A 26,022-nucleotide genomic window follows, 5' to 3' on the forward strand; every position below is an offset into this window, starting at 1 on the left:
CTGTTTTAATCTAACTGGTCCTAGTCTTTGGTATCTTTGACCATTACTGATTCAAGTAGACATAGTAAAAACCATTAGTATTGATAATAATCTATGAGTTAACTTAGCATACGCTATTTTCCCTTTAATTATGGAAATAAACCATGAATATGGAAACTAATAATTTAAATATGGGAACCATCTGAGCTTGCAGTTACTATTACAATTATCCCCCAGAATTCCTAGGGACACCAGGGACTCCAACTGATTTGCTCCTGCTTTCTGAAGTTTCAGTTGGAGATCTTGCAAAGAAATTCCCATACGTTCTCCTGATGAAACTTTTAGAAGGAGCTGACAGTTACTGTTAGAAAGGATCAGTGGTCATACTGCCAGTTTCCACGTGCAAATTGGATGCATCTCTCTGTAGGGTTATTGTAGCCATGTATGCAAAACCATATGGGTCTAGCAGCAATCACATCCTTCAGGGATTTGAAGGCAGTGCTAAGATTTGTAAGTGTAACATTTGAGAGACATTTTGGTACCTGCACCACAGAAATAAAGATTAACCTTATTTCCACAATTAGCCCCAGTGTCTGCCCAGTAACAGGGCATAGCTCAGAACACATCATGATTTCTGCTCTGGAAGACAGCCAGTAGTATTTAAAAAAAAAAAAAAAAAAAAAAGAGGCAAATGGGTATGTTCTTCTTAATACTACTGGCTGTCTTCCAGAGCAGAAATCATGATGTGTTCTGAGCTATGTTTTAGAAATTGCTTTGCTGTGTTTCAGTCAGCAGAGTTAATAAATTATCAATGTTACCACATAGGGTCCTCCCCAATATACTACTGCTCAACTCTCTTCTGTCCCTCTTCAAGAGCCATGAAGTGGTGCTCTCAAATGAGCTGTCTGGAATGAGTGAGATTTCAGATAGCTTCCAAATCTCCTCTTCCGGACGCAGCCTTGCAAAGTTTTCCTCCAATTTTCTGAGAGGCAGCGTCGGCTTTTCCTGTACAAGACACAAAACGGACATCCAGAAAAGGGAGTGCAATGTAGTAACTTTGGTTGCATGGCTGCATTTTGTCTTGCTTATGGTAACCTGAAAATTCAGATCCAGGTGCCAGTTATCCATATATGTTGCTGTAGCCTTTCCTGCCACACTGTTTTCATTTGGCCAAGATGTTATGGATGCTGCTCTGCCAACACCCCATTGATAGCCTTCTTCCTGCATTAGGAAGAGATATAACGGTTTGCTTGGCAGACCCTCTGCCCTACTGCAGCATTTAGACCTGTAAATTAGGTAACTAGCAGATTCTTCAGGAATGGAATAACCTGGTTTCCATACAAGTATGCTGTGTCAGCCTAAGAGACTTAAACTCTGCTGCTAATCTTTTGCTAGTCATTTCAAACTGAACTGAGACTTGAAATAACCATGTGTTGAATAACTTTATCTTCAAATTACAGAAACAACCCACAAAGGGAAAACAGCGTGTTACTTTTTTTAATGTCTATGCTAAATGCAAGACTGTTTTGCCTTTTACTAAGTCTAGGCAAAAATAGCAATGATCAGGGTATTAACGCTAGATGTTTAATGACTTATTATTTCAGATCCTAGTAAAATTGTGCAGTTTTGTGTCCCCGGCGGAAGAACTGGCTCAAAAGGATGATCTCCAGCTTCTATTCAGTGCAATAACCTCATGGTGCCCTCCCTATAACCTGCCTTGGAGGAAGAGTGCAGGGGAAGTACTGATGACCATATCGCGTCATGGCCTTAGTGTCAACGTAGTCAAATACATTCATGGTACGTGTCTTTATCCAATATTATTTATTGGTTTTATTCTGTTCTTCTTTCATAGTTTTCTTAGTTAGGAAATAGGCATGAAAATAATAGATCAGGGAAAGCTTCCAGGCTGGCTTTTTGTTTGCATGTGAAAGTGTTTACATACAGGTAAAATTTCAGAGCGCTTGTGTTTTGTCCTGAGTCTGCCTCATCCACATTTCAATTTAACATTGGGGGATAGAGTATCCCCTCGTGTTTTGGTGTACAGTTTATGATGAGCAAAAGGAAAGGCTTTTGGTAACTTCAGTAACTGCCTCTATTGAAAAATACTCACTGGAAAGATGCAGAAGTTTGTCATTTTTGCTGTGAGCATAATTCTTAATGGGAGTTAGTTGTTTTCAGTTCTGCATTTAAACTGGCCCCTTGTAGAGGTGCGAGGCAAGCTAGCAGTGCCCTGTTTACAGCTGCTTGTCTGGGTACTGCTCAAGCTGACAGTAAAAGTTTAGAGCCATCCGAGGAAGCCGCAGGAAGAGAAACCAGCTCCGTGTGTTCTGCTGATGCAGTTTGAGCTGTTAGAAGCCCATGAAAGCTGCTTCCCTGTGTAAGTAGTAAGTAGTAGTGCATTACACAAACCAGGGAGAGCTAATTTGGGTAAGCTGGCAGAAGATTCTTTCTCCCTGACATCTTCATGGGAATGAGTCTCTTGACCCAAGGAACAAGCGCCAGGACAGGAGGGAATGGCCTCAAGCTGCGCCAGGGCAGGGTTAGACTGGCTCTTAGGAAGTATTTCTTTGCAGAAGGGGTTGTTGGGCGTTGGAATGGGCTGCCCAGGGCAGGGGTGGAGTCCCCATCCCTGGAGGGGTTGCTGAGTCGGGTTGACCCAGCGCTGAGGGATCTGGTGGAGTTGGGAACGGTCAGTGTGAGGTTCATGGTTGGACTGGAGGATCTTCAAGGTCTTTTCCAACCGAAATGATTCTGTGATTCTGTGATCTTGTTTTTGTGGGAAGAGGCTGGGTGAGACTGTTATACCCACCACTGATTTGCCATGTGCTCTCCATTATCCAGGACACTGGGGGTGGCATGCTCTGATAACAGCAAAACCTTTGTGATACAGGTGCTAGGAAATACTCGAGGGACCATGGTGTGTGGGCACAGAAACATTTGAGTGCAAACCTCCAGGTGCTGAGTGATGGGACAGCCGACTGGCTTCCTTCCCTGTGGTCCGGCCCAGCTTCCCTGCGGGGTCCCCAACCCAAGGATGTTGCCTCTAGGGCCTGGCCCGGGGAGACTCTCCTGCATTTGGCTGAGACCCCCACACCTGTGCCCGAAGGAGACGGTCTCTCAGTACTGGTACTCCCAGAAAGCTTAAAGCCTGTGTCACAACCAGGTGCAGAGATCTTGGGACGCTGCTGGATGAGTTTGCAGCCCCTATGTTTTTCCTGTTGGCCGAGTGAATAGATGGTGGACTGATCATCCAGCCTGTGTTTCTTCTGCCGGGCCCTTGGCTTCCCCACCTTGCCATTCAGCTTACAGATTGAAGGTTTTGTGTATCCTGAAGGCCAAAATAAAATCATCTTGTGGGCTTAATCCAGCCTGTGAGCCACCACATGACTGAGGCAGCCAGAATCATTCCATTTTCTCTCCTGTCCTTTTTTGAGACAAATAGCATCCTAACTGTTTCAGGCATGGCAACTGTAGCACACAAGGGTATTTCTGTAGCTGGTTATGGATTTTGATAGTTAATATAAGAAGTACTTTATTCACTGTGCAACTTTACAAGGAACTGGTTGCGGTCTGCTTAGCAAGGGCAGCTGCCAAGGTAGTTCATGACAAAAAATCTGTGAGAGGAAAGAGAGATGAGAACCAGTGTTGGAGAGGATATTACCTGAGAGCAGCTTTGCATATGAAATACTCATGTTGCATTATTTTAAAACTCAATGGGTGTTTAGTTATATAGGATTTGAGGTTGGAAATTTGGTAGAATATATGTTTCTAATATTACATTTAAGGCTTTTAGACTGAAGGATCACATAAAAGCATTTGTAATTTTTAAATTGGAACAACTGCTGAAATGAACTAACATCATTATCATACATTTTAGCAGTGTACACCTACTGGAAAAAAAGAAATCCACAGCTTCCTCATACCCTGGAAAGCAATTAGTTACAAGGCTCCACAAAACCATTTTGAGTTTATGAAATATGTCATCCTGCTCCCATATACTTCACAGAAAATTTCAGTCTGTGTTCTCTCTTGTGCTAGCAGTGTGTTTCCAGTTCCAGTCAGAAAGATGTGACTGTACAGTATCACTTGGAAGCACAGAATAGTCATCAGTTAAATAGGACTTAAAAGGTGATAGGTATTTGGCATGCATCTGTAACAGCTTTCTGGTGGGTTTTCGATGAGTGTAGAAGGTGTATATGTATATGTGAAGATGTTATGAAGTGTAACAAAGAAAATAGTTGAGTTTTGACTGTGTCATGTGACATATTGCAGCTCCTACCACTATCGCTTCTCTACGGGCTTGATCCACAAAGGAGTGAGGCTGGTGTATCAAAACATGTTTTAAGTTCTTTAAAAAGTGAAATAAAATATTTAAAAGTTGTCATTCCCTCTTGCTTGTTGATAAAAAAAATGAACCTGACTTAAGAGATAACGTCTGTCAAGAGGCTCATCTCACATTCAGGAAAAACGTTAACATGTTTTATCATATGCAAAGGAGCATCCTTTGTCTCGTGCTTTGATTTGATCTCTGGGAAATTTTGTTACCAGTCTAGCTAGAAAGATTTGCACTTGTCTCGTGCACGCTGTGAAGTTAAAATAGCAGATAATTGAAGGGAGCATCTTTAAAACAGGATTGCAACCTAAAATCTGACTACAGATTTGGGAAAGCTTTTTGCAGCTGACCAGTGAACCGATGGCGTGTGAGAGGTATGCGGAATGAGAGAAGCTGTCTCTCCTTGATCAGGATTTATTGGGCAAGCAAATATGCCAGCCAAAGAAATGCTAACCAGAGTAGCAATAATATGACGTGGTGTAAAGGGTTATGTGTAGGGTTTTACCTAGCATCAGTAACAGTTTAAGTCGGTGCTTTGTATAACTTTTTGTTTTAAAAGAAAAAGATGTTTTAGAATTATTTACAGTTGCTGTATTTGTCTTTTTATTCTGCTGAGTTATGAGGTCAAACTTTTTACGTGAAAAAACAGTATTTGTCTACAGTCTCCTCCTTACAAGTAAAGATTATAAAAGGGAGGAAGGGGTTGGCAAAAAGGAGTTAGGGTTCAGGTCCAAAGGCTACTTGTCTTCAAGTGCTCTGTGATATTAAATGTTATGCGATAAGAGATAGTTAACTAACACTTATCTGACTGCTATGATTCTTGTACTAGTTATGCTTCTTGCCATGATTAATGTCAGTAAAATCCTAAATTTCTTAATTGCAATTCTTTTCAGAAAAGGAATGTTTGTCCACGTGTGTTCAGAACATGCAGCAGTCTGATGACCTTTCTCCCCTAGAAATAGTTGAGATGTTTGCTGGACTTTCTTGTTTTCTCAAAGACTCCAGTGATGTATCCCAGACGTTGTTGGATGATTTTAGGATATGGCAAGGATACAACTTCCTCTGTGACCTCCTCCTCAGGTATGCAAAAGTGCTTGAAGGAACGCAGACAGATCACTGCAACATTTTTCTGAAAAGATTTCTTAATAAAGAATAGATTTGAACAAATAAGTGATTATTGGTGCTTATGAAATGAAGGTATTAGGACCAAAACATGAAATTACGTGCTTCTCTCTCTTTATGAAACTACATGGTTTAACTTTCTGTTCATCGGTACTGGTTTATTACTGAATGTTTCTGTATGTGCTAAGAAAGCAGCTGCCTAAAAACAACCATTACAAAAAATTTAGAAAGAACTCAGAAAATAAAATTTTGACTGATTTGGGGGTTTGGTTTGGTTTTGGTTTAGCATACTTTTGTAATGAAAAATCATGTACATAATTGTGGTGCATGCTATTAAGTATTGAAGACATGCTACTTAGCATTGAAGAGACATCTTTGTACGTAAACTCTAATACCAGAGTGCTGGAGAGAACCCTCATGTTATGAAGGGAATCAGTCTATATATGTTTGGTGTTTTTTTAATTTGTAATTTTCATTAAAGGTACTGCTAACCTGCTAATGCATCACAAAACATGGTAATGAAAATGCCTGCTCAAGCAAAACTTGGATGTATGATCCATCCATGTTTATATTTCTTTCTGTGAAAGAAACTTCATTCTTTTCTTTCTCAGTCAGCAAATTAGTGTCTGCTGCATTATTTGTGTAAAATTTATGGTCAGTCTGTGTTGCTTTGTTTGGATATGAAGTTCTGAAGAAGCATGCTTAGCTGTTGAAATATGTATGTCTTTTACAAATCCATGACAGAAACTGGGGAATTATGTCTTATGAGTGTACACCTTACGAAGTATACTCAGGTCAAAGATGCTCAGGAACAGTGCTGTAATGACCTTAATGAGAAGTGTTAATGTTGTTACCTCCCTGTTTCAAGCCATTCATTTTGGGTGCTAGGATGCTAGGTTTTGGCACCCAAATATTTGAAATGAATTTTCTACTACATAGTATGTTTTGGGGTTTTTTGTTTGGTTGTTTTTTTTAAATGAATGCCAGACATAGACAGCATTTGAAATTCTTAATCACGGTTAAAATTATTCATAAATTATCTTTGGTGTCACAAAAGCTGAAACATGTTAAGGAATTGTTACTGTTCTTGTAGTATAAATGGTGGTTTTGAATATATTTACTAACCCATTAATCCAAAGCAGTGTAATTCAAACCCAGCGTTTTTCCAGAAACTGGAATTAGGTAGAATTTGAGGGGAACATGCTGTCACTAGTGATTTCATTTTCAGGTACAAAAATGATCCTCTGTAGATCAAGTGTTTTAAACAAAGTCTCTTCTGAGCTTGCTCATCCTTTAAATCAAAGAGTGGGGGAACCCTGACAGAGGTATAGGAAGACTAGAGGTTTGCATGTCGGATTGGAGAAGGAGAGCACCTGGGTTCTTCAGTTGACATCAGTAAAGGTTAAAAGTGTACATTATCCTGACTTCTTCCCAGTGTGGCTCTAGAAAACATGCTAAGATTCTTGCAGAAACGCCTGGGATAAGGTGAACAGTGCACATCAACTTGTGGTGTGTTTGTTAGCGATTAGTGTATTGTAGAAGAGATGTAAGATGGTTGAAAATACAACTGTTGTTTTGATGACTGTATCTCTTGCTGTTTCTTGTAAGATTTAGTTTATTTGATCTTCAAATCAAAACATAGTTTCTTTCAAAAAATTATCGTCTTGGACAAGCCTATGTATTGGTCAGTGGTGAACAACAGTAACGTGTTTTTCCTGGAAATATTTTGGCTCAAACCTACAGAGTTCAGCTCTGTGGCACTATTGTGAAGACGACTGTCCTGTGGGGGTATGAAATCTGGACACTGGATGTCAGGCTGCAGAGAAGAAAGGCTTTGGAGCTGGTAATGCAGATGGATATGTGGAGAAGGTGACTTAATAATAATGCAGGAGGTCCGTGAGGACCAAAGTATGTAATTTCATCTCGATGACGTGGAAGGGTAGGGCGTGTGGAGGGTTAGTAGAATGGCAGTAGGAGAGCTAAGTGCTTCTGTAACGGCTGTTTGAAGGAGGTTCAGCCACATATCTGACTGAGAAGAAGATGGAGGATGCAGAACGAGCTGCTTCTGAGGGCTCCCATGGTCACTTGTCAGCAAGAAGAAAAATATAGCTCATATTGTGTGAGCGAATAGGTGATTGTGGTCCCCAGCTTCCTCCCGAGATCTATAGAGACTGTAGACTTAGAAAGTAATTAAATGTGGTTTAATTTTTGGTGAGGTAAAAGGAAAATGAGGATTGTTCTGGGGTTCAGAGTCAGTTTTTAGGGTTTGATCTGATGGTGTGTTGCTGGCAGGAGACAATGGTTGGAATGGAATGTTGGAATTTCCATCCTCTTGCATTCAAAGGTCTGTAGTTCTAATGAAGATGCTTCATCCTGTGCTTCTAAGTGTTAAGGTTCTACTAAGATACCATTTCAATAGCATAAAATATTAACTCTTAAAGTGGCAGATATAATCTAGCAAGTTAATTATGGATTTATTTAATTAATTTAAACTGTATAGGTATTTTCCTATCCAATAACTTCATGTTTGTAAGAGGATTTCAAAAGTAATTTTCGTGTCTGTGCTGATTTTCAGCAGACTGAGTTCAAAGAAAGATTTATGAGGTGAAGTTCTATGGCAAATAAATGTATGCTCTCATAAATCCAATAATGTTTGACTGACTTAATGGTATGAAATATGAACAGAGAACGTATAAAATACTGCAGGAACAGGGCAGTAGAATTGTGGCCTCTAAATTAATAGAGTAAAATGGAAGAGATGTCTTATTAAAGTGATTTGAGTTGAAGTAAACTAGGGCTGCTAACTTGATCTATTGTGTTTTCTTTAGATTAGAACAGGCAAAAGAGGCTGAATCTAAGGATGCTTTGAAGGACTTGGTTAATTTGATAACTTCCTTAACAACGTACGGTGTCAATGAATTAAAGCCAGCTGGTGTTACCACCGGAGTACCTTTCCTACTGCCTGGATTTGCAGTCCCACAGCCTGCAGGCAAAGGTGAGTCTGCATTCTTTCTCCCTCTTGTTTTTTTTGTTTGTTTGTTTTAAATGTAAACAACAAAATACAGAGAAGCTGTATACTACACAAACCATTTACAGCTGAGTCTAGGTTCTTTTACTAAGATTATAAGAACTTAGTTCTGTTGATCTCAGCGTTTCTATTTTGGGGTTGGTACCCAAAGAAGGAAGTTTAGTCTTTGAGGACTAAAGGCTGAATCTAAGGTCTTTCACTGCAAAGCTGACAGTTTCTACGTGGACATTTTAAGAGATTATTGTAATGGAGAGATTCGCTGATCTGACTTACGGTGTTTTAAGCTGCTCTTACTAAACTGATATGAAAGGCTGATGTGCTGGTTTGACTTCCCCCCCCCCCCCCCCCCCCCCCCAAATTTGCTTTCTGTTGGCTTTTGTCAGCTTGGGCAAGTGTAATTTGTAAGATGAAATCTCTTGTTTCATCACCAGTGTTCAAGGAGTGGTGAAATCTGTGGTGTGTTTGCAACCGCAGTCAATTATGATACGGAGATAAGGTTGAGGAAGTCTAAGGGGAGAAAGTGTTTTATAAAAAACCCCTTATTTTTTGCATCCTGTGTGTAAACTTAAATTTCTACTAAGTCTTGTATGTAACTAAGGAGTTTGGAATTTAATAGTAACCGTGGAGCTAGTTTGTTACTTGGGCATTTTATGGTATTTAGTAATACCAGGGATACAAGAAAAATTTTTGTGATAGGGTTACATTTATAGATTTGTAGGCTAATGGATTTACTTTCCCTGTTTCTCTTGTATATCTAGGTTCCTTGGACAATGACTTCCTTTTTCTGGTATTGAGAGAGTTCATTGTTCATGGGAATTGTTTCCCTTTGCACTAAATTGAGAAAGAAGGTGGTAGTCACACTCAGAGCTTAATTTCTCCATGTTTTGATAATAACATATTAATTTTTGCTTAAGTTAATCAGCTTTTCCGTTACAATAGCATGAGAGAACCATGGCCTATTGCAATCTCCAAATTAATTCTTTTATTTAATTTTCTGGTATTTGTCACGATATCTCTCAGTTCCTTTTACCTGCTTTTTATTACGTTGGCAAGTTGTCTTTTTATGAAGACCATATTAGCTCATTTTCTTAATTGCTTCTATTTAAATCCTATTAGTTCTTGAACTCTGAAGAGCTGGTTAAGATTTGGTTTCTTCAGGGGTCCTCGTAATAATCAAAGATTAATCTGCTTGATTGCCTGGAACAACTGTTGATACTAAATTAGAATATAAATAGTATAATCTGTCACCACCTATGTTCCTGTCACATTTAATAAACTCTAAATCCCCCTTTCAACATTTTTCATTGTAAAGAAAGCATGTAAAAAAAATGTCCTTTCAGAAACAAGTGAGTGTGACTTACAATGTAAGAGTAATATTCTTCCAGTATGTGAAATTGTTCCGTGTCAGTTTTCAAGGAAGTTTCCTGTTGCCTTCTGGAGAAATACTGGCAGGGAAGGTAGCGAGACTGGACATGAAGATATAATTGAATTTACTTTTAAATTGGGCAACTTAGTTTATAAACAATGAAGAGAGTAGCATTCCACAGAGCATGTGTAATAAATCAAGATTCTTTGTTTATGAAAGGGTTTGTAAATCAGGTTAATGGTTTGCTTATAGCTTGTTTGAAAATAAGATTTTATTGTTAGAGCATCCTAAACGCTTCGTTCAGAATGTGTTACAAGTTTTCACTCTTGATTGTTTATCTTTTTAAATTGTTTTTGCCATTAGTTGTTTTCTGTATCATGGGATTTATCCACTGTGTACTGTTCCTACAGAAGGTTAAAAAGTTGGCTTTGAGGCATCTTTTTAGTAGAATAAGAATAATATCTACCCATAGAAAATTCTGGGGGCTACAGGGAGCACTCATAAATGATGCATTCTTTGGCTAAATGAATGAGATTTTATTCAATTCGAAGATACTTATTAGAAGAAATTTGACAGAGCTTTTAAAGATGTGAGGCCTTTGTGTGCTCGTATTATAGTTACCTTATACTCTACAACTATTTCCCTTTGTTTTAATTCCCTAATCGTTAACAGTACGGGACCTTTCCAAAGCTTTCTTATTCCCAGGCCTGATTACCAAAGCCAGGCCCATGCCACTTTGTGATAGCGGTATGGTCGTTCACACCAGTTAATCCAGGCCTGAGAAGGAGCAGCCTCTCCATGGAAGGAAGGCAGCTGCTGACCTTACGCTGGCCTGTGGAGTTTCTCTACACATAGCTGTCATCTTCTCGCAGGCGATCGCCAAAGAGGGGAAGCAAGAGGATAATTTGGAGGCCATGCATGTTGTCTAGCTTTGAACCCAGCTTGGCGGGGATTTGTTTGCTTATTGCTCTGATGAGTGAGGGGATACGGATGGCTGTTACTCTAAACTTAGCCTGCTAAATACTTGCAGAGTTGTGTTCTGCATTATGGAATACAGAGCGTTACTGTTGCTGTAATGAGCTTTCTTGTGGCCTGGGTAGATGACAGGCAGGCTTTGTTTTGTCTCTAGAGCTGTGTCCCGTTGCACATTTTAACAGTAGGTCAGCTTACGTACCTATTTTAAAGAAATGATCTTTCATTTAGCTGCTTATGTAAACACCTTTAAAGATGAAGATGCCATCTTAATGACCAGTAGATTGTAGGATTTGCAATGTAAGTGATCGTGCAGAGGCTTTTTTGAAGAGTTATTTTTAATAAAAAATTGTATTGCATGTGACATACGCTGTTATTTTATTCACGCTTATTAAAATGCACAGATCATTATTAAGTGTGCTCATTGTTTATGATGATTAAGAACTTTCTCTTTCCTTTTTCCTCCCATCCCACTTTTGTTTCCTGATTTAGGTCACAGTGTGAGGAATATTCAAGCATTTTCAGTCCTCCAGAATGCTTTTTTGAGAGCAAAAACCAACTATCTAGCACAAATCATCCTTGATGCCATCACAAATATTTATATGGCGGACAATGCCAACTACTTCATTTTGGAATCGCAGCACACATTGTCTCAGTTTGCAGAGAAAATTCCTAAACTTCCAGAAGTGCAGACCAAATACTTTGAGATGCTGGAATTCGTTGTCTTCAGCTTGAATTACATACCCTGTAAAGAACTGATCAGTGTGAGCATCCTTTTAAAATCCAGCACTTCTTTTCAGTGTAGCATCATTGCCATGAAGACACTCCTTAAGTTCACCCGTCATGACTGCATCTTTAAGGATGTCTTCAGGGAAGTGGGACTTCTGGAGGTGATGGTAAATCTTCTTCATAAATATGCAGCCCTTCTGAAAGATCCCACTCAGGCACTGAATGATCAAGGTAGTGTGTGCCCTTCTGTTTTACTAATACATGTCTTTTTGTGGCTGGGAACGGGTGGAGGCTAGCACTTAAGAGGAGGAACAATAAAGTCTGAACACAGTACCTCAAGGGCTGAGTTCTGCCGGGGGCTGCTGTGCCATCTTAAAAGCTCATTGCAATTGCTTTTCTCTTAACGTCCCGTGAGAAGCTTGAGGCAAGCTTTAATGAAGGATGCTGTATGAATGCAAAATAGTAGGAGTTCATATTTTCCTTTTCAAATCTTTTTTTGATGTGTTTGTTTAATGCTTGTTACTTAACATGAAAAGGGCGAGTGGAGGAGCAATACACAGTATCTCTACGCTTCCTCACAAAGGGTACTTGTGCATTTCATTGTGTTTAGCCCCAGCTTTGAAAAAATACTATGGAGCACATATCTGAGCTCTGAACAGGAGTATGTATTCAAGTTTGCAGTCCTTTTTATAAGTTGGGTCTACATTTTTCTAAGACTTTTTTTTTTTTTTAAAAAAAAGATAAATTTAAAAAGAGTTCTCTCATCTCCAGAATTGAACATCTCAGAGATAAGCTACATAGCTGCTTAGCCTGCAAAGCAGGTGCTTCCAAGTGCTGTATCTGCATACATACACACACAGAATTTTTTTGACATTCCTTATTCAAACTGCAATCAAGTTAGTGTGTGTCACTGACATTTTTTAATCATAATTGTGGGTCGTTTCACCTAGGTTTATTGTCTGAAGCTTCGTTAGTCAGCGGTAGCAGCTAATTAGAGTTAGAAAGCTTTGTGGCCAGCAACTTCATGGAAAAACACATCATTTCTCACATTCTTGTAAATAAATAGACCAAACTGTCCTCTGATTAGGGTGCTACCTGGGTGCACATGCACATGCTATGTGCCTTGCTTCTTATTAGAGCCATTTGAAAAAAAAAGGGTTTTTTTCTGGGGTGTTACTCTGTTTAAAATGCCACTTGCAGTGTTGGTTTGTCTGTTACACCTGCAGAATCAGCAGCACATTTACTGTAATTATGTGAATGTAGTTTTGTGCTTTTGTGTGGAATCTCTCTTTTCAAGTACTGGATACTGAACAAGAGCAGAACCTGTTAAGTCTCCAGCTATGGTATGGTTTTGTAGCTTCAAGGAACAACAGTTGGGGATATGAAACTACACATAGAGCTGCAGTGTCAGCCACTGAGCTTAGAGTGCTCAGAAGATTCTGTTTAAATTCTTGTCTTTATAAATTAACTTTTCAGATGATTCATAGTTAAACTTCCCCAGGAATGCATGTGTAGACTAAATCTTAATTTGCTTTGGAATATGATTAGGCTGCATGTTCTCTGGAGAAGCAAAGAAAATAAAAGTGTTGGTGGAAGTATTAAGAAGCATCTTAGATTCTGAGTGATTTTTTTACTATGACTTTGGCTTCTGAAATTATTTTTAGGGGATTCAAGAAACAGTTCATTTGAGGACCAAAAGCAGCTGGCTTTATTGGTTATGGAGACCTTGACAGTGCTACTACAAGGATCAAACACAAATGCAGGTAAGTAGAGAGACTGCTGTCAAAATATTTATAAAGAAGTAACTCAGAAAATCATGCCTGAAAACAAAGTAGTCTTGACTTTCTATCTTTAGGCAAGTAATCAAACACACTGAAGTATACTTCTTCTCTTGCCAGGTTTTTCCAGAAAAGAGAATAGGCATCATAAACTAGAGTGCATAAAATAAAGAAGTACAAGATAGTGTTTCTTCTTGAGTTTCTTTGCTATTGTTTACCTGAAAGCAACTGCCACACCCCATTACTCTCCGACAATACTATAATTTGTAGTAGGGCTTGTAACACAGATTGTGTATTGAAAAATTTAAGCATATAATTAGACATGTAGTTTGCTGTTGACAGTGTCACTTCTGTTTAAATGTGATTAATAATGCTTGCGTCTTCACTGAAACATGGCTTTTCATTTTTAAAGGCATATTCCCAGTTGGTATGTATAAATAGGGCTCTGTTATGAGTGTCCTTTTCTAAATCAGGCAGGTTTATATTGTGCCAAGACATAGTGACTTCTCAATAGACAGTATGTGTATCTCATATTAGTAAAAGCTGTCTCTGAGAGCTTGAAATAACAGATTGAGAAAGGATTTTTAAATCCTCTTTGTCTGTTCTATTAGACAACGAAGAAAATGAGCAGGTGAGGTGAAGCAGACACCACCCTGAGAAACCAGGATTTTTTTTTCCTTTTTCTCAATTCTGACTGGTGTTTTCTCACTTCTGGTTTTGTTTTTGTTTTCGTTTAAGTAGGAGAGACTACAACCTGTGACAAATGCTTAAGGATGAAATCCTGGAAATTGTCCAGCTTGGTTGACAGCTCACTGTTTAAACATTAGTTCCTGGGCTAATGATGTAAAAGTTGTGACTTGTTTCTTTCCTGCTTTTGCCTGGACAAATTTTTTCATTTAAATTTCAGCCCAGTGTTGGAGTAACCTCCAGTGTTGTCTATGCCATTTCAGTGTTGTGCTTGTTTTCAAGTTCTGTTGGATTTCAGCTTGTAGTTTCAAACCACTTTCAAAGATGGCTTTTGAATTCTGCCTGTTGAGCATTTACAGCATCTGCCATCTTGGCTTTGTCCACCTACTTGATAAGTAAGTTCTTCATTCCATCAGGAAAGGCATTATTCATGGCACTCGAGATAAACCCCAGTTGCATGCCCTTAGTCCGGGCAGCGACATTGCAGAAGAGCAGAGGTTCCTCCACGCTGATGTTTCAATTAGTTATATTCAGTCTGTGGTGATTGTGTTTAGACTGTTTTGTTGGGTTGCCTATGAGAAAGCTGTGGATGATGCTGCCAGAAGCTTTGCTGAAGTTGAGATGTGTCTCCTCTGCCACTTCTGTTTTGTCCAAGCTACCTCTGCTGTCAATGGAAAGGAAAAAACCTTGATCTTTAATTTACTAGATGAATCTGTTCAATGATGAACCAAGAAGCAAGTGAATTAGGCTGAAATAAGGAGGCTTTAGAGAGGAATTGGTATAGATTACAGATGAATTGCATGAGTCAATTACACACTTGTACATTTATCTATCAGCTTTGGTTTCGCCATGTAAGAAAAAACAGAATTAGAAACGAGTCAGAAAGGAGTGGCACAAAGGTATATGTGGAGGCTTCCATATAAGGAGAAATTGGGGAAAAAAAAAACAACAAACAAACCCCAAACCAAAAAAACTCAGGATTGTTTGATTTCTATGGATGAATGAGAGAAGGTGATGTAAGTATGCGATGATAACATCTCTGAAGGACTGGAAGTGCCTCATATTTTAGAAGTGGGAGGTTTTGGCTCACAGGACCAGACTGTATGTACCTGTGTCACGTCAGGGTCTGTGGTACCTGAGCCTTGCTCCTGTGAGGTACGGTCATGGTAGCCTCCACCTGACTCGTGACAAGTCCTTGGCTGCTGTTAAACAGTGTTCCTGACCTCACCTAGGGAGCTTGAAGCAGCCATCAGTACCTCATTGCTACTTCTGAGTACAGAGTTAGTCTCTGAGCATCCACCAGAGAAACACAGAGGGTAGCATAAAACGCATCAGGACCGTGGGGTGATGCCACAGATGTTGTTTCTGAGGACTCCTGGAGGGTTCAAGGGTCTCATTTTTTCAGTTGCTCTCCAAGTTCAGGAGTGTGACAGAGCTGTACAGGAGTTAAGAAAGCATTTCTCAAACGAGTTGTGGCTGCTGTCTGTGCAGCGGGACTGGGATGTGAGCCCGGTGGCACTGTATCCAGAGGCCAGCAGAGGTTTTAGCTCATCACAGAGAGGCATAAATAGGCATTATGCAGCTTTCCAGTGCTTCATACAACACTCAAAGCTTGGTTTCTGATCTTAAACCAGTACCTCTGGTAAGCTTTCCTGAATATTGCCTAACTGAACCAAATTTCAAACAAGAAATTTGCATGTCCAGACCCAGACAGATTCACTGAAGAATTGAGAATGTAGATGGAGAGTGGGAAAAGTATGCAGTGTTACCTCAGTCTCTCTGAAAACAAGAGACCTGACCCCTGAGGAGATGCACTTTGCCTGTAAAGGGATGCAACCAACCCGTCTTAGGGCCTGAGGCCTCTCCTTTTGCCTTGTCCAAGTCCGTATCTCATCCTAAGAACGTCACAGAGAGCAGAAGGCAGGAAATCAGAAACGGGTAGTGGGACTAAGGTTTTTATGTGTACATTAAAGGGAATAAACACTGTCCTGACTTAGCTTGTTAATCCTGAACTTGGTTATTTAAACTCCTCTTTTTAGTTGACGGTCACAGGAGAATGTGCCCGTTTGATGCAGTAATGTAGCACTGATCTGTTTTCATCTTCAGTAATTAACATAGGGCAGTACTCTAGGTGCTGACGCTGTACTAAACACACATTATGTGTGCTATATATATTCCAGTTTGGTTTTTATGATGTTTTCAGAATCAGTTTTCATTTAATTTTCAGTTAACATTGCACATGTGTTCTTCTGAGTATGCAGTAAGCTTGAGAACCGTTATTTGACTTCAGCTTTAGCTCTACAGAGATAGGTCTTGCCACAAGAAAACTTCTGTAGAATCCTCCAGATCTTGTGGATAGACCGAATCACTTCTCAGCCAGTGCTCCTAGTTTGCCTGTCTTGTCTAGAAGCAGCCTAGTTATATTTTTGGCAATGAACAAAATGTAAGATAGAGGCTATCCTTAACCAAACTGTATATAGTCTTCACTAAAGATGGAGGGTTTGCTGTAATTTTTTCTTTGTTTCATCCTGTGACTCTTTGAGCTCTAGCATGAAAAGAATAACTACTGTTGGAATAACAGAATTATTGAGGAAATTCTTAGAACTGCCCTGCATCCTTGTACTCAACACCTTTAGTGAAAAATATTGTCAGAAGAATATCGTTCAAGTTCTATTTTTATTTGTGGTAGGAGAGGAAAACCAGTAGTAAGTCATTAAACACCCATAGGGCTAAAACCCTGCCATTCAATCTGTAGAAATGAAAATAAACACCTTTCATGTTCTGTTGTTGTCATTATTTGTTACTGATTGTATTTTTCATACTCCTTATGCGCTTATCCCCACCCCCCCCTTTCTGAGTAGGTATTTTCAGGGAGTTTGGTGGTGCGAGATGCGTGCACAACATAGTAAAGTATCCGCAGTGCCGACAGCATGCCCTGATGATCATCCAGCAGCTGGTGTTATCACCTAGTGGAGAAGATGATATGGGCACTTTGTTGGGACTGATGCACTCGGCTCCACCTACAGAACTGCAGCTGAAAACGGACATCTTAAGGGTAAATGAAGTACTGCTCAGGCCTCTTGCTTCTAAGCCACTGTTTTAAAAAACAAAACTCTGAGAAGGGGATTGAATCAGATGGATGGTACTGAGCTACTGAATGTGGATTGTCTCTGGAGTTGAAATGTGTACATTTGATGCATGGTTTTTATTTTCTTCCATCTGTCCATGGCAGGTTTCAGAATCAGAGATGAAGGCTAGTGAGTGAGTATGTGTTTTTAGCATCATGACTTGTAATCAGCCTCAGTGGATAGGAAGTGAGGTTCTACAGTTACAATAAACTTCCCTGGAGGAATTAAAAATATTGAGAATACATGGGGGGCAAAAAAGCAAGCATGTAAGACATGTTTATTTTCAGCGCTGGCTTGTGTTTTCCTCTGGCAGACTTTATTTTACCATATTGTTAGTTATAAATGCTGAATTAATTCATATAAATGTAAATCGTAGAGATGATAGTAGAAGATAAAGCCAAAGAACTTGCTTGTTTAAGGAAAATCATGGAAAGGTAGGAAAGTAAGGCTGCGAGTGGAGGAGGAAGAGAGAAGACTCTCATTTGGTTTCTGTCATATTAGGTTTTTTGGCTGCTAATCTAGACCCACAATTTCTTCTCAGAATAGCTAGTGTTATTTTTGTAAATTGACATAATACTGTTATTTTAGGGTAGAAAAGCTGAGGCAAGTAATAAGTAAATGAGTCTTACCAGAGAGAACTCTGAGACATCTAGGTTCGTCTCTGTTAAAAGGAACTGTAATATTTCTCTGGCAGATGAGCAGCTTCATATTACTGCAAAAGACAGAAAGGAAAGTTAGTAATAAAATGAGTCATTTGACATGTTTTGTCTGTCAAGGTCTTCAGTCATTTTCGAGCATGTCTCATTCACGATACTTAAGGGGAGAGAATGGATATTGCAGTTCCCCAGCGGATTTAACATCCGAAGTCAGGGTTTCTCTCCTTCCTCTGACCTGTTGTATTTGTCTTACGTTGGTGCTGTTTTCAGAAAGTTTGGTTATGGAACTGACAGCCCAGAATGGTGCAGTGATGTGTCTCCTACTCTTTATCCAGGTTTGGCAGGAAATGAGATACTGCCTTCAAAGGAAGGACAGTCCAACTATTTCACTACCCATCTTCTGAGCGCTTGAAAAAAAAAAAAAAAAAAAAAAAGGCGTGATTCTGAAGAAGTAGACTCTTGGTCATGAAAGATTTCCCCCGCCCCCCTAGCCTATTTTTCTGTATCAGTATTGTTTTTCTGTTGGTTCTGATGCTTTGTGTAGAGACTTTTTCTTCTATATTCCATATTCACATGTGGGTCAACCTCCCCATGACATCTGGTTTTTTTGTTTGGTTTTGGTTGGGTGGATGGGCTTCCCTACCTCCCGATTTCACAGATAAATGATTATTATTCTCTAGTACCTAGATTCATGTAGTTTCTGCTGTTTATACTGTGGCTTTGGCTTTGTATTTGTTCAGTGAGTAAGGTTTTATCCATTTTTGTTTCTCTCTCTCAGGCTTATTTTTGAACAGCAATTCTTAAAATTTTCCTCCATTCAGAGATTTATGGGTTTCATTACAGAGGAAGGCTAAAACTGAGTGGGGTTTTCAGGCTCATTCTTTGCTGCTGCGGTTATCTTTGAGTGCTGTTGTAGCTTTGAAGCTGCCAGGTGCTTATGCATTGTAGATCTCTGGAAGACCTGTGTTTGGATGCTCCAAGGCTTAGCTTTCTCATTGCTACAGGCAGCCATTTGCCCACTCTTGTTTGAAATTGTGAAGTATGATGGCAGAGTAGATTCCTTTCCAATAGCTGTGTGCTCTGCCTTGTCACTAAGGGAATTACGTGGGGATTTTGGGTTCCATTCTAGGCTTGGTCAAGTGTTTTCTGTTGGCAGTTTTATTTACCTCCTTAATTTCTTATATCTAAATTAGGGGCCATGCTTTACTTTTTTCCCCACTCTTTCTCTTTTTATTGTGTAAGCTCTTGAGGATGGGGACTCCTGCAGTACAAAGTTACTCTTTGGAGACTTCTGGCATTACCAAATTCTGACAAACGACATGAGGAATTTGCTAGCATATCAAATAAAAATGTTCCTACCTTTTCCAAGCTGTTTGTAATGCTGCTGCTTTTTTTTTCTTCTTTGTTTTGATTGTTTGTTTTGTCCATAGGCCCTACTCTCAGTGCTGAGAGAAAGTCACCGCACAAGAACTGTTTTTAGAAAAGTTGGTGGATTTGTGTATGTCACATCTTTACTCGTTGCTATGGAAAGATCTTTGTGCTCGCCACCTAAGAATGGCTGGGAGAAAGTAAACCAGAATCAAGTGTTTGAACTGCTTCACACTGTGTTCTGCACATTGACTGCAGCAATGCGCTATGAGCCAGCCAACTCTCATTTCTTCAAAACAGAGATCCAGTATGAAAAACTGGCAGATGCTGTTCGATTACTTGGCTGCTTCTCAGACTTGAGAAAAATAAGTCCCTTGAATGTCTTCCCTTCAAATACACAACTATTTCAAAGGCTTTTGGAGGATGACCTAATATCCCTGGATTCTGTGTCACCTACGCTAAGACACTGCAGCAAACTTTTTATTTACCTGTACAAGGTAGCAACAGATTCTTTTGACAGGTATGAACTTTGCCTTTTTTTTTTCTTCTTTGTTTTCTCTTCCCTCCCTACCTGCCCCCCCCCCCCCCCCCCCGACGTTCCCCAAAATAGTTTTCTTCAAATACGTTCATTGCAAGCTTTTAGATTTCCAGTTTAATCTATTTCTTTGATCCTTCACTCCAGTGGGAGGAATATAAGGTGTCAACATCTGACCAAATATTGACTTAGGTTGCTGGTATTTTTCAGGGTACGCAGCATTCTCTCTGATGTTGAATGTTTTTGTCATGGGAGCAATTAAGATATAGATGTCAGTTTATTTGATGTGTTGAAGCAACCTGCTGGTTCATAGGCAGACTGTCTGGTTGTTTTATCATACAGAACTACTACATTTTTATGCTTTTATTAAGTCAAATGAAAAATTGGTTGTTGAACATCACACCTTAACTTCACGTTTCCTTTGATACGGGACTTTATAGTAATAACTAGATAATATCATGACAAATTTAGAATCATGGAATCATTGAGTTTGAAAAAAACTCTTTAAGATCATTGAGTCCAGCTGTAAACCTAACACCACCGCTAAACCGTGTCCCCAAGTGCCACATCTACATGTCTTTTAAATATCTACCGGGGTGGTGACTCAGCCACTTCCCTGGGCAGCCTGTGCCAATGCTTGGTAACACTTTTGGTGAAGAAATTTTTCCTAATATCCAGTCTAAACCTCCCCTGGTGCAACTTGAGGCTGTTTCCTGTCATCTCTTGTCACTTGGAAAAAGAGACTGACACTCACCTCACTACAACCTCCTTTCACGTAGTTGTAGAGAGTGATAGGAGCTCCCCTCAGCCTCCTTTTCTCCTTACTAAACACATCTAGACTAGACATCTTGTTTTAGATGGATTGGCATGTTATTTAAAGTTCTAGCTAGTCTGTAGATGATTGTTCTTTAACTTGGGAGACACTCCCAGATTTAAGCAACTAATATTTATATTATACTTGAGATTTGAAATGGAACAGTAGTGTGTATCTTAAAGTTGATTCAAAATGACAGCAAAACTTACCAAAGCATGTTTTGAAGATTGGCTTGTCTTAAAGTAGTTTTTGGTACCTTAAATTATGGGCAAGAAGTAAAACACAGGCCTAAGCTTCGTATCTGGGACCTTGTTGCTCCTGCACCCTGTCTGTTTGATGCATATGACCTTGTTTTAATAAGACAGGCCACCTAGTTAGTCAAACACAGGGTCTTATTTTCCAAGTGTTGAAGATGTGGCTGTGTATTTTGAGATATTAAATAGAGTTGCCAGTTGGTCAGACTTTCTTAAAGTAGGTGACTGCTAAAGTACAAACTTCATGTTTTTGTTAACGAACATTTTGCCTCCAAAGCAGCAAATCTTTAATGCTGTTCTCTTGTTTTTTGGGGTTTTTTTTGATAAAAACCAACAACAAACCAAGAAGTAAACAAAAAACCAAAAAAACCAAAAGCCAAGTACAGAAACCAATTTACTTAATCTCATTTTAAAGTACTGTTAAAGCATTCAGATAGGGGGAGGAAAATGTGTATTAAGAATGTGTCGCATGTACTGTAGAAGTTATAGCACTGCCTAACAGTAAACTGTGAGGAATCAATGGGGTAAGTATACCTCATAGTGTTGTTGCATAAGCTAGCTCATTAAGTTGCTTCTTTTTTTGGCGTCATCTTCAGTGACTGCATTCTTCCTTCTCTATTAAATTTTCTGATCATCATTCTTTGTAAAGCTTATGTTGATTTCATTTCTTACCCCTGTTGGTTATACTTCATTTACTGAGGCTTTACTTTTTCCTCTCAATTTCCACTGGTTAACATTGGAAGATGTTCTGTTTTGGTGGTGTGGTCATATCAATAAACTTCTGTGAAATAATGAAGAAGCACTGCAGAGTCATGCCATAAAACAAGTACACACTTTGCATGTTCGTGTTTACCTTTGTCGTCTGCGTGGTTTCTGAAGAATGGATCCTAGTAACAATTTCATTGGCGCTTTTGTAGAACTAACAAGCTTATGGCCTCTGGTTTCTTCTCTAACCTCTCTGTCCTACCCCCTGTCTGTTTTGTCTGTAGTCGTGCAGAACAGATCCCTCCTTGCCTGACAAATGAGACTTCTCTCCCTTCTCCCTGGGGTACGCCAGCTTTGTCCAGGAAAAGGTACCGACCCTTCAAAGAGAAGTTGCTCTCACTTCTGATTTCTCTCTCACTGTTGTGTTTCTTAGTTGGGGGGGCGTGGGTTTCTCTCAAGTTTCTATTTTTCTCCGAGGTGTGCATTTTTGCTTCTGTGTTTACTGGAGAAAATAAATGTAAAGGTATGTTTCATAGTAAGTCCTATGTAGTGATGCTAATAGATGAGGTTAGAGTTACTTAAAGTTGTGATTCAAAAATAAATAAGATCTAGTATAAGGAATGATCTGAGGGAGGTATAAATTGCACTCTCAGGAGCTGTTCAAAGTTCAGACTATGCTAGTAGATCAATTAATATGGCAGGATTACTTTTTTCTTGACTAATTTTTCAAGAAAAGGTACTTTCAGTAGGAAGGTGGATGGCTCGTTAAGGTGCTCATTTGTTAGTCATTGCACAGAATAAAAAATAATAAACCTGTCAGTACTTGACTACCAAATGATATAGAGGTACGCAAAATTAAAAGGTTTGGAAAGAAAGCACGAATGGCACAATTCAGAAATCCTAGTCCCCGCTTCCCCTCCCAAGCTACTAGTGTCTGGTGGCTTATTTTTTCTTTAAAAAGGAAATAATTTACAGATTCAACAATAGTGTGACTTACAGGCCTATGCAAATGATGAAAAGGAGATTTTTCCCGGAGCCCCCAGAGAAGGGGACAGCTGTTCGTTAACTGATGGTGCAGGTTAGGCAGAATTTTGCTTTTGAAGGCTAAAAAGACATCGGATAGACTGTGGGTTATCTGAGGTGCAGGTGCCATGTGAGGAAAATAAGGTTATTCTTGCTTGGTGTACGGCTTAAAATATGCCATCAAGTTTCATGTTTGGAATGTAAAATATTTTGCAAAGGAGAGCAACCAAAGCTGCTTTTGGAAACTGCTTTGAAAGGAGCTGTTTGTGCTCGAGCAAGTTAGTAAAGAGAAGCCTTTTTCTGTCTTGCTGAGTGATGTTACCCAAGTCTTACCTGGGTGTTCTGCAGGGACTGGCTTGGACAAGGCTGCTTTCCTGGTAATCCAGAACCTCTTAGACGGTCATTTCCTTTCTTTTCTAACACTGAGGCATTTAGGAACAAACACAGCAGTTGCAGTTCACAGAGAAAAATCTTAGCTGCCAAACTCTTTTCCCTCTCCTTTACTCTTAAGAAACTTGAAAGAAAACAGTGTTTCATGTGGAGGCTTTTTACAGCTTCGATCCTGACGTTAACCCTCTAGCATGATGGATTGCCCTTTCCTTTACTACATTTTGCTGTTCTCCCTGGCGTGGCTGCTCAGGTTCACTGAATTACTCAAACAAACAGGTATGTGAAGGCTTGCACCAGAATACATGCAATGCCTGCCAAACAGGAGCTGATTACAGGTTGTAATGATAAAAGAGCGCCAGGTGGGTAGTTGACACAGCCTGGTAATTAAAATATAAATATATCTATATATGAAGAGATATGCCAGACTTCCTTTGTTTGTTTTTTGTTGTACTGATAATGCAAGCAGTTATGTGAAACTGTGTGGTATAAGGCGAGATAAAGATTGGATAGTTTAAAAAGTCAGTATCCCTGTGGGGTGCTTTGGGCAATTCAGGTAACCACCAGTGTAGTAATGTGGGTACTTGCTGAGGTAAAGGAGTGGCTTGACATGGGTGTTGACAAACAAAAAAGGCCTTTGGGTGATGGCAACTTGTGTAAGACTCAAAGCAAAAGTGGACAGAAAGAATGATCATGCTAGCCTGGGTGACTTTTCAGATCCTTTCTGTAAAACCATGTATTCAAGTAGAAAAATAGACAGGGCTAGGCTTTTCAAAAAGTCTGTTTGAGCAGCTGTCTGCTTTCTCACGGTTGTTCAGCATCATGTTTGTCATTCCTAGTGAATTCAGTGCCAGTAGCTGCAATCTTCCTACTTTGAAAAATAAGCAGCTTGAGTTTTGTAGTCCAATATTATTTGATTTTCTTTTTTTCTCTTGCTAAATGTCAATTACGGTCTGTCGAAGTTGACTGTTCCAAGAGATGTGTTTGCTTTTCTCTTATTGTTTTGTGTCTCCTTTATTTTGCTTCCCCAGGATCTCCCTTGTTGCTGTGGCCTGGCTTTCTGCCTTTTGACTCATAAGACAGGTGCCTGAGGGAATGTCCTGTGTAGTTTGGCTAAAAGAGTAAGCAGGCACTGTGCACACATATCATTCTTACCAACAACAATAGGACAGTTCTGGTTTTGAGGCACGCAGTCTATAACAGTTCTGGTTACGCAGATATGCCAATATTCTCTCTGACATGTCTGCCACTTCTCAAAGCTGTATTTCCCGGAGGAGTGGTGCCCTCCAAGTGTTATCCTTTCTGTAAACAGAGCAGGTAGGACTCCTCCACCACATGTGGTGGGACGGCGGTACACGGCTGTGCTCCCCCTTACTTGGAATGCGTTGTTCTTCCACCCTTCCTGTGTCATTTTAATCAAGAACTACAGCTTTGCCAGTTGTTTCATTGCTGTAAGTCTTGGCAGAAAAAACTTAATCTCGACAGGGCGTTCTCATCTTTCTTTGAGAGAGATCTCCTTGGGCCTGACAGGGTGAAGTAGAGAATACAGTGTAGCTTTGACTTTAAAATACTTTTAGCCATTATTTTTACAAAGTTTGGAGGGCGATCACTCTTGGGGAATGATAGGCAGAGGGTTTGTCTACAATAAATAGTACTTATTTCTTTCCAGATGAAATGATTTTACAGTTCTCATCGAGTTGTACTTAATTATAAGTTTGAATTTTTCTTCAGTTTTTTTTTTTATTGGATTAGACAGATCTATGTGTCATCTTCAGTACACTGCCTTTTTCCATTGTCCATTTCTTCCTTTCTTCTCCCTTAAAGGAATCATATAAAAACATATAAGCGTGGCTAAACTAATTTACTGCAGGTTCTGCACTGACCCATAGACCCGTAACATTCAGTGAATACTTTGGCAGGATTTTGTAGGATCTATTTTATTTTCCCTGCCTAGAGAAATCTTTTTGAACTGTTTTTTTTTTTTCATTGTTTTGATAAAAGTACTCCTTATATGGAAAAACTAAATATAGAAGATATTTTAAAATGAGGTGGAAAACTTTCGATAATGTATGCTTTAAGGACATCACTTTTATTTAGATTGCTAACAGAAAAGTGAATTGCCTGGTCTTGATTGTATCCCCTTTTCAGTTTGTTGTACATAATGTTGAAGTCTAGGCTGTCTGAGGCCAGGATCACATGCTTGTCTGTGGCTCAGACTGAGCAATGGCTCAGGCTTTTATTAGGGTCTCCCTGTATTAGTGTTACAACCTCACAGTTTACCTAATGAGGTGAATGAGATAGTGAAGATCAGGATGCTTAGAAGTAAAATTTGTGCCTAAAAGTGGACGGAAGCTTGATCTTCAGGAATGTCTTGGGGAGTGGAATTTTGCTAGACTGAAGAGCATTCATAAATACAAATGGATATTTCATTTTTAAACTGTATCCTGTAAAACTTACATTGAGACAGTCAAGGTGACACTGAAAGGAGGTAGCAGTTTTCTTCTTCAGATGAAGATGCATGAAGGATGTATGAGAAAGAATTGTCCATGTTTCAATCTCTGCATTAAGACAGAGAAAAGGTTTGAGATAACACCTCTCTATGATAGTATTACTAGTTGTTGTGCTGTTCTCAATTCCATTTAAAGCAAAGCCTTCCTCGACCTGCCAGATGTTTCAATCCGTGAATCTGTTAGAGAAGTTTAGGAAATTGTTGGTTAGAGAATTTCTGAAAACACTAGAAAAATTGATTTGGGCAGATTTTCTTCTTAGTGTTTGGTTACAGTAGACTTGCCATACTATTTCATGTTTGCTGTAAGTATTAGCTGAGTGAGTAAAGCATCAGTAATTTCATCTTTCTTCAAAAACTCCCTTTTTTAAAAGTGCTCTTGGATTGTTTAGATGCCAAGTTGTTGACCTGCCATGAGCCTTTTCAATAGGAGCACTTTTGTCAGAACATTATTTATCCAGCCCACTTTCCAGCCAGCACAAGAAGATTGTGCTGTACTTCCCTGTGTCCTGTCTTAGACTAAATAACCCATTGCCTCAGCCTCCCCCCAAAAATGATGGTTTTGGCTGGGGTGTGTGGGGATGTGTGTTCGAGGTGCTGCCTTCAAAGTGTTTAGGACAGAATTGCACTTGCAGCCTTTGTCATCTCTCAC

The 26,022-nt window shown here is 39.5% G+C and overlaps 1 protein-coding gene across 8 annotated transcripts in view; it reads left to right on the top strand.

Moving 5' to 3' along the window:
• WDFY3 (WD repeat and FYVE domain containing 3) overlaps positions 1 to 26,022 on the top strand; it is a 185,105-nt gene that overhangs the window by 74,306 nt on the left and 84,777 nt on the right. For 6 of the 8 annotated variants that reach the window (XR_012628813.1, XM_074867444.1, XM_074867448.1 and 3 more), the window contains 8 exons: positions 1,584 to 1,776; positions 5,206 to 5,392; positions 8,263 to 8,429; positions 11,293 to 11,760; positions 13,194 to 13,292; positions 16,856 to 17,049; positions 19,209 to 19,666; positions 21,739 to 21,822. Coding sequence is in view for 7 of the 8 variants with exons in the window: in XM_074867444.1 (XP_074723545.1) it covers positions 1,584 to 1,776; positions 5,206 to 5,392; positions 8,263 to 8,429; positions 11,293 to 11,760; positions 13,194 to 13,292; positions 16,856 to 17,049; positions 19,209 to 19,666; positions 21,739 to 21,822 (1,850 nt within the window). In the remaining variant the exon portion in view is untranslated. Of the gene's footprint in view, positions 1 to 1,583; positions 1,777 to 5,205; positions 5,393 to 8,262; positions 8,430 to 11,292; positions 11,761 to 13,193; positions 13,293 to 16,855; positions 17,050 to 19,208; positions 19,667 to 21,738; positions 21,823 to 26,022 lie in introns of those variants that run through there. The other 2 variants (XM_074867449.1, XM_074867451.1) reach the window with 2 other exon arrangements.

Source organism: Strix uralensis, chromosome 4 (assembly GCF_047716275.1).
Source record: "Strix uralensis isolate ZFMK-TIS-50842 chromosome 4, bStrUra1, whole genome shotgun sequence".
NCBI classification, from domain to species: Eukaryota; Metazoa; Chordata; class Aves; order Strigiformes; family Strigidae; genus Strix; species Strix uralensis.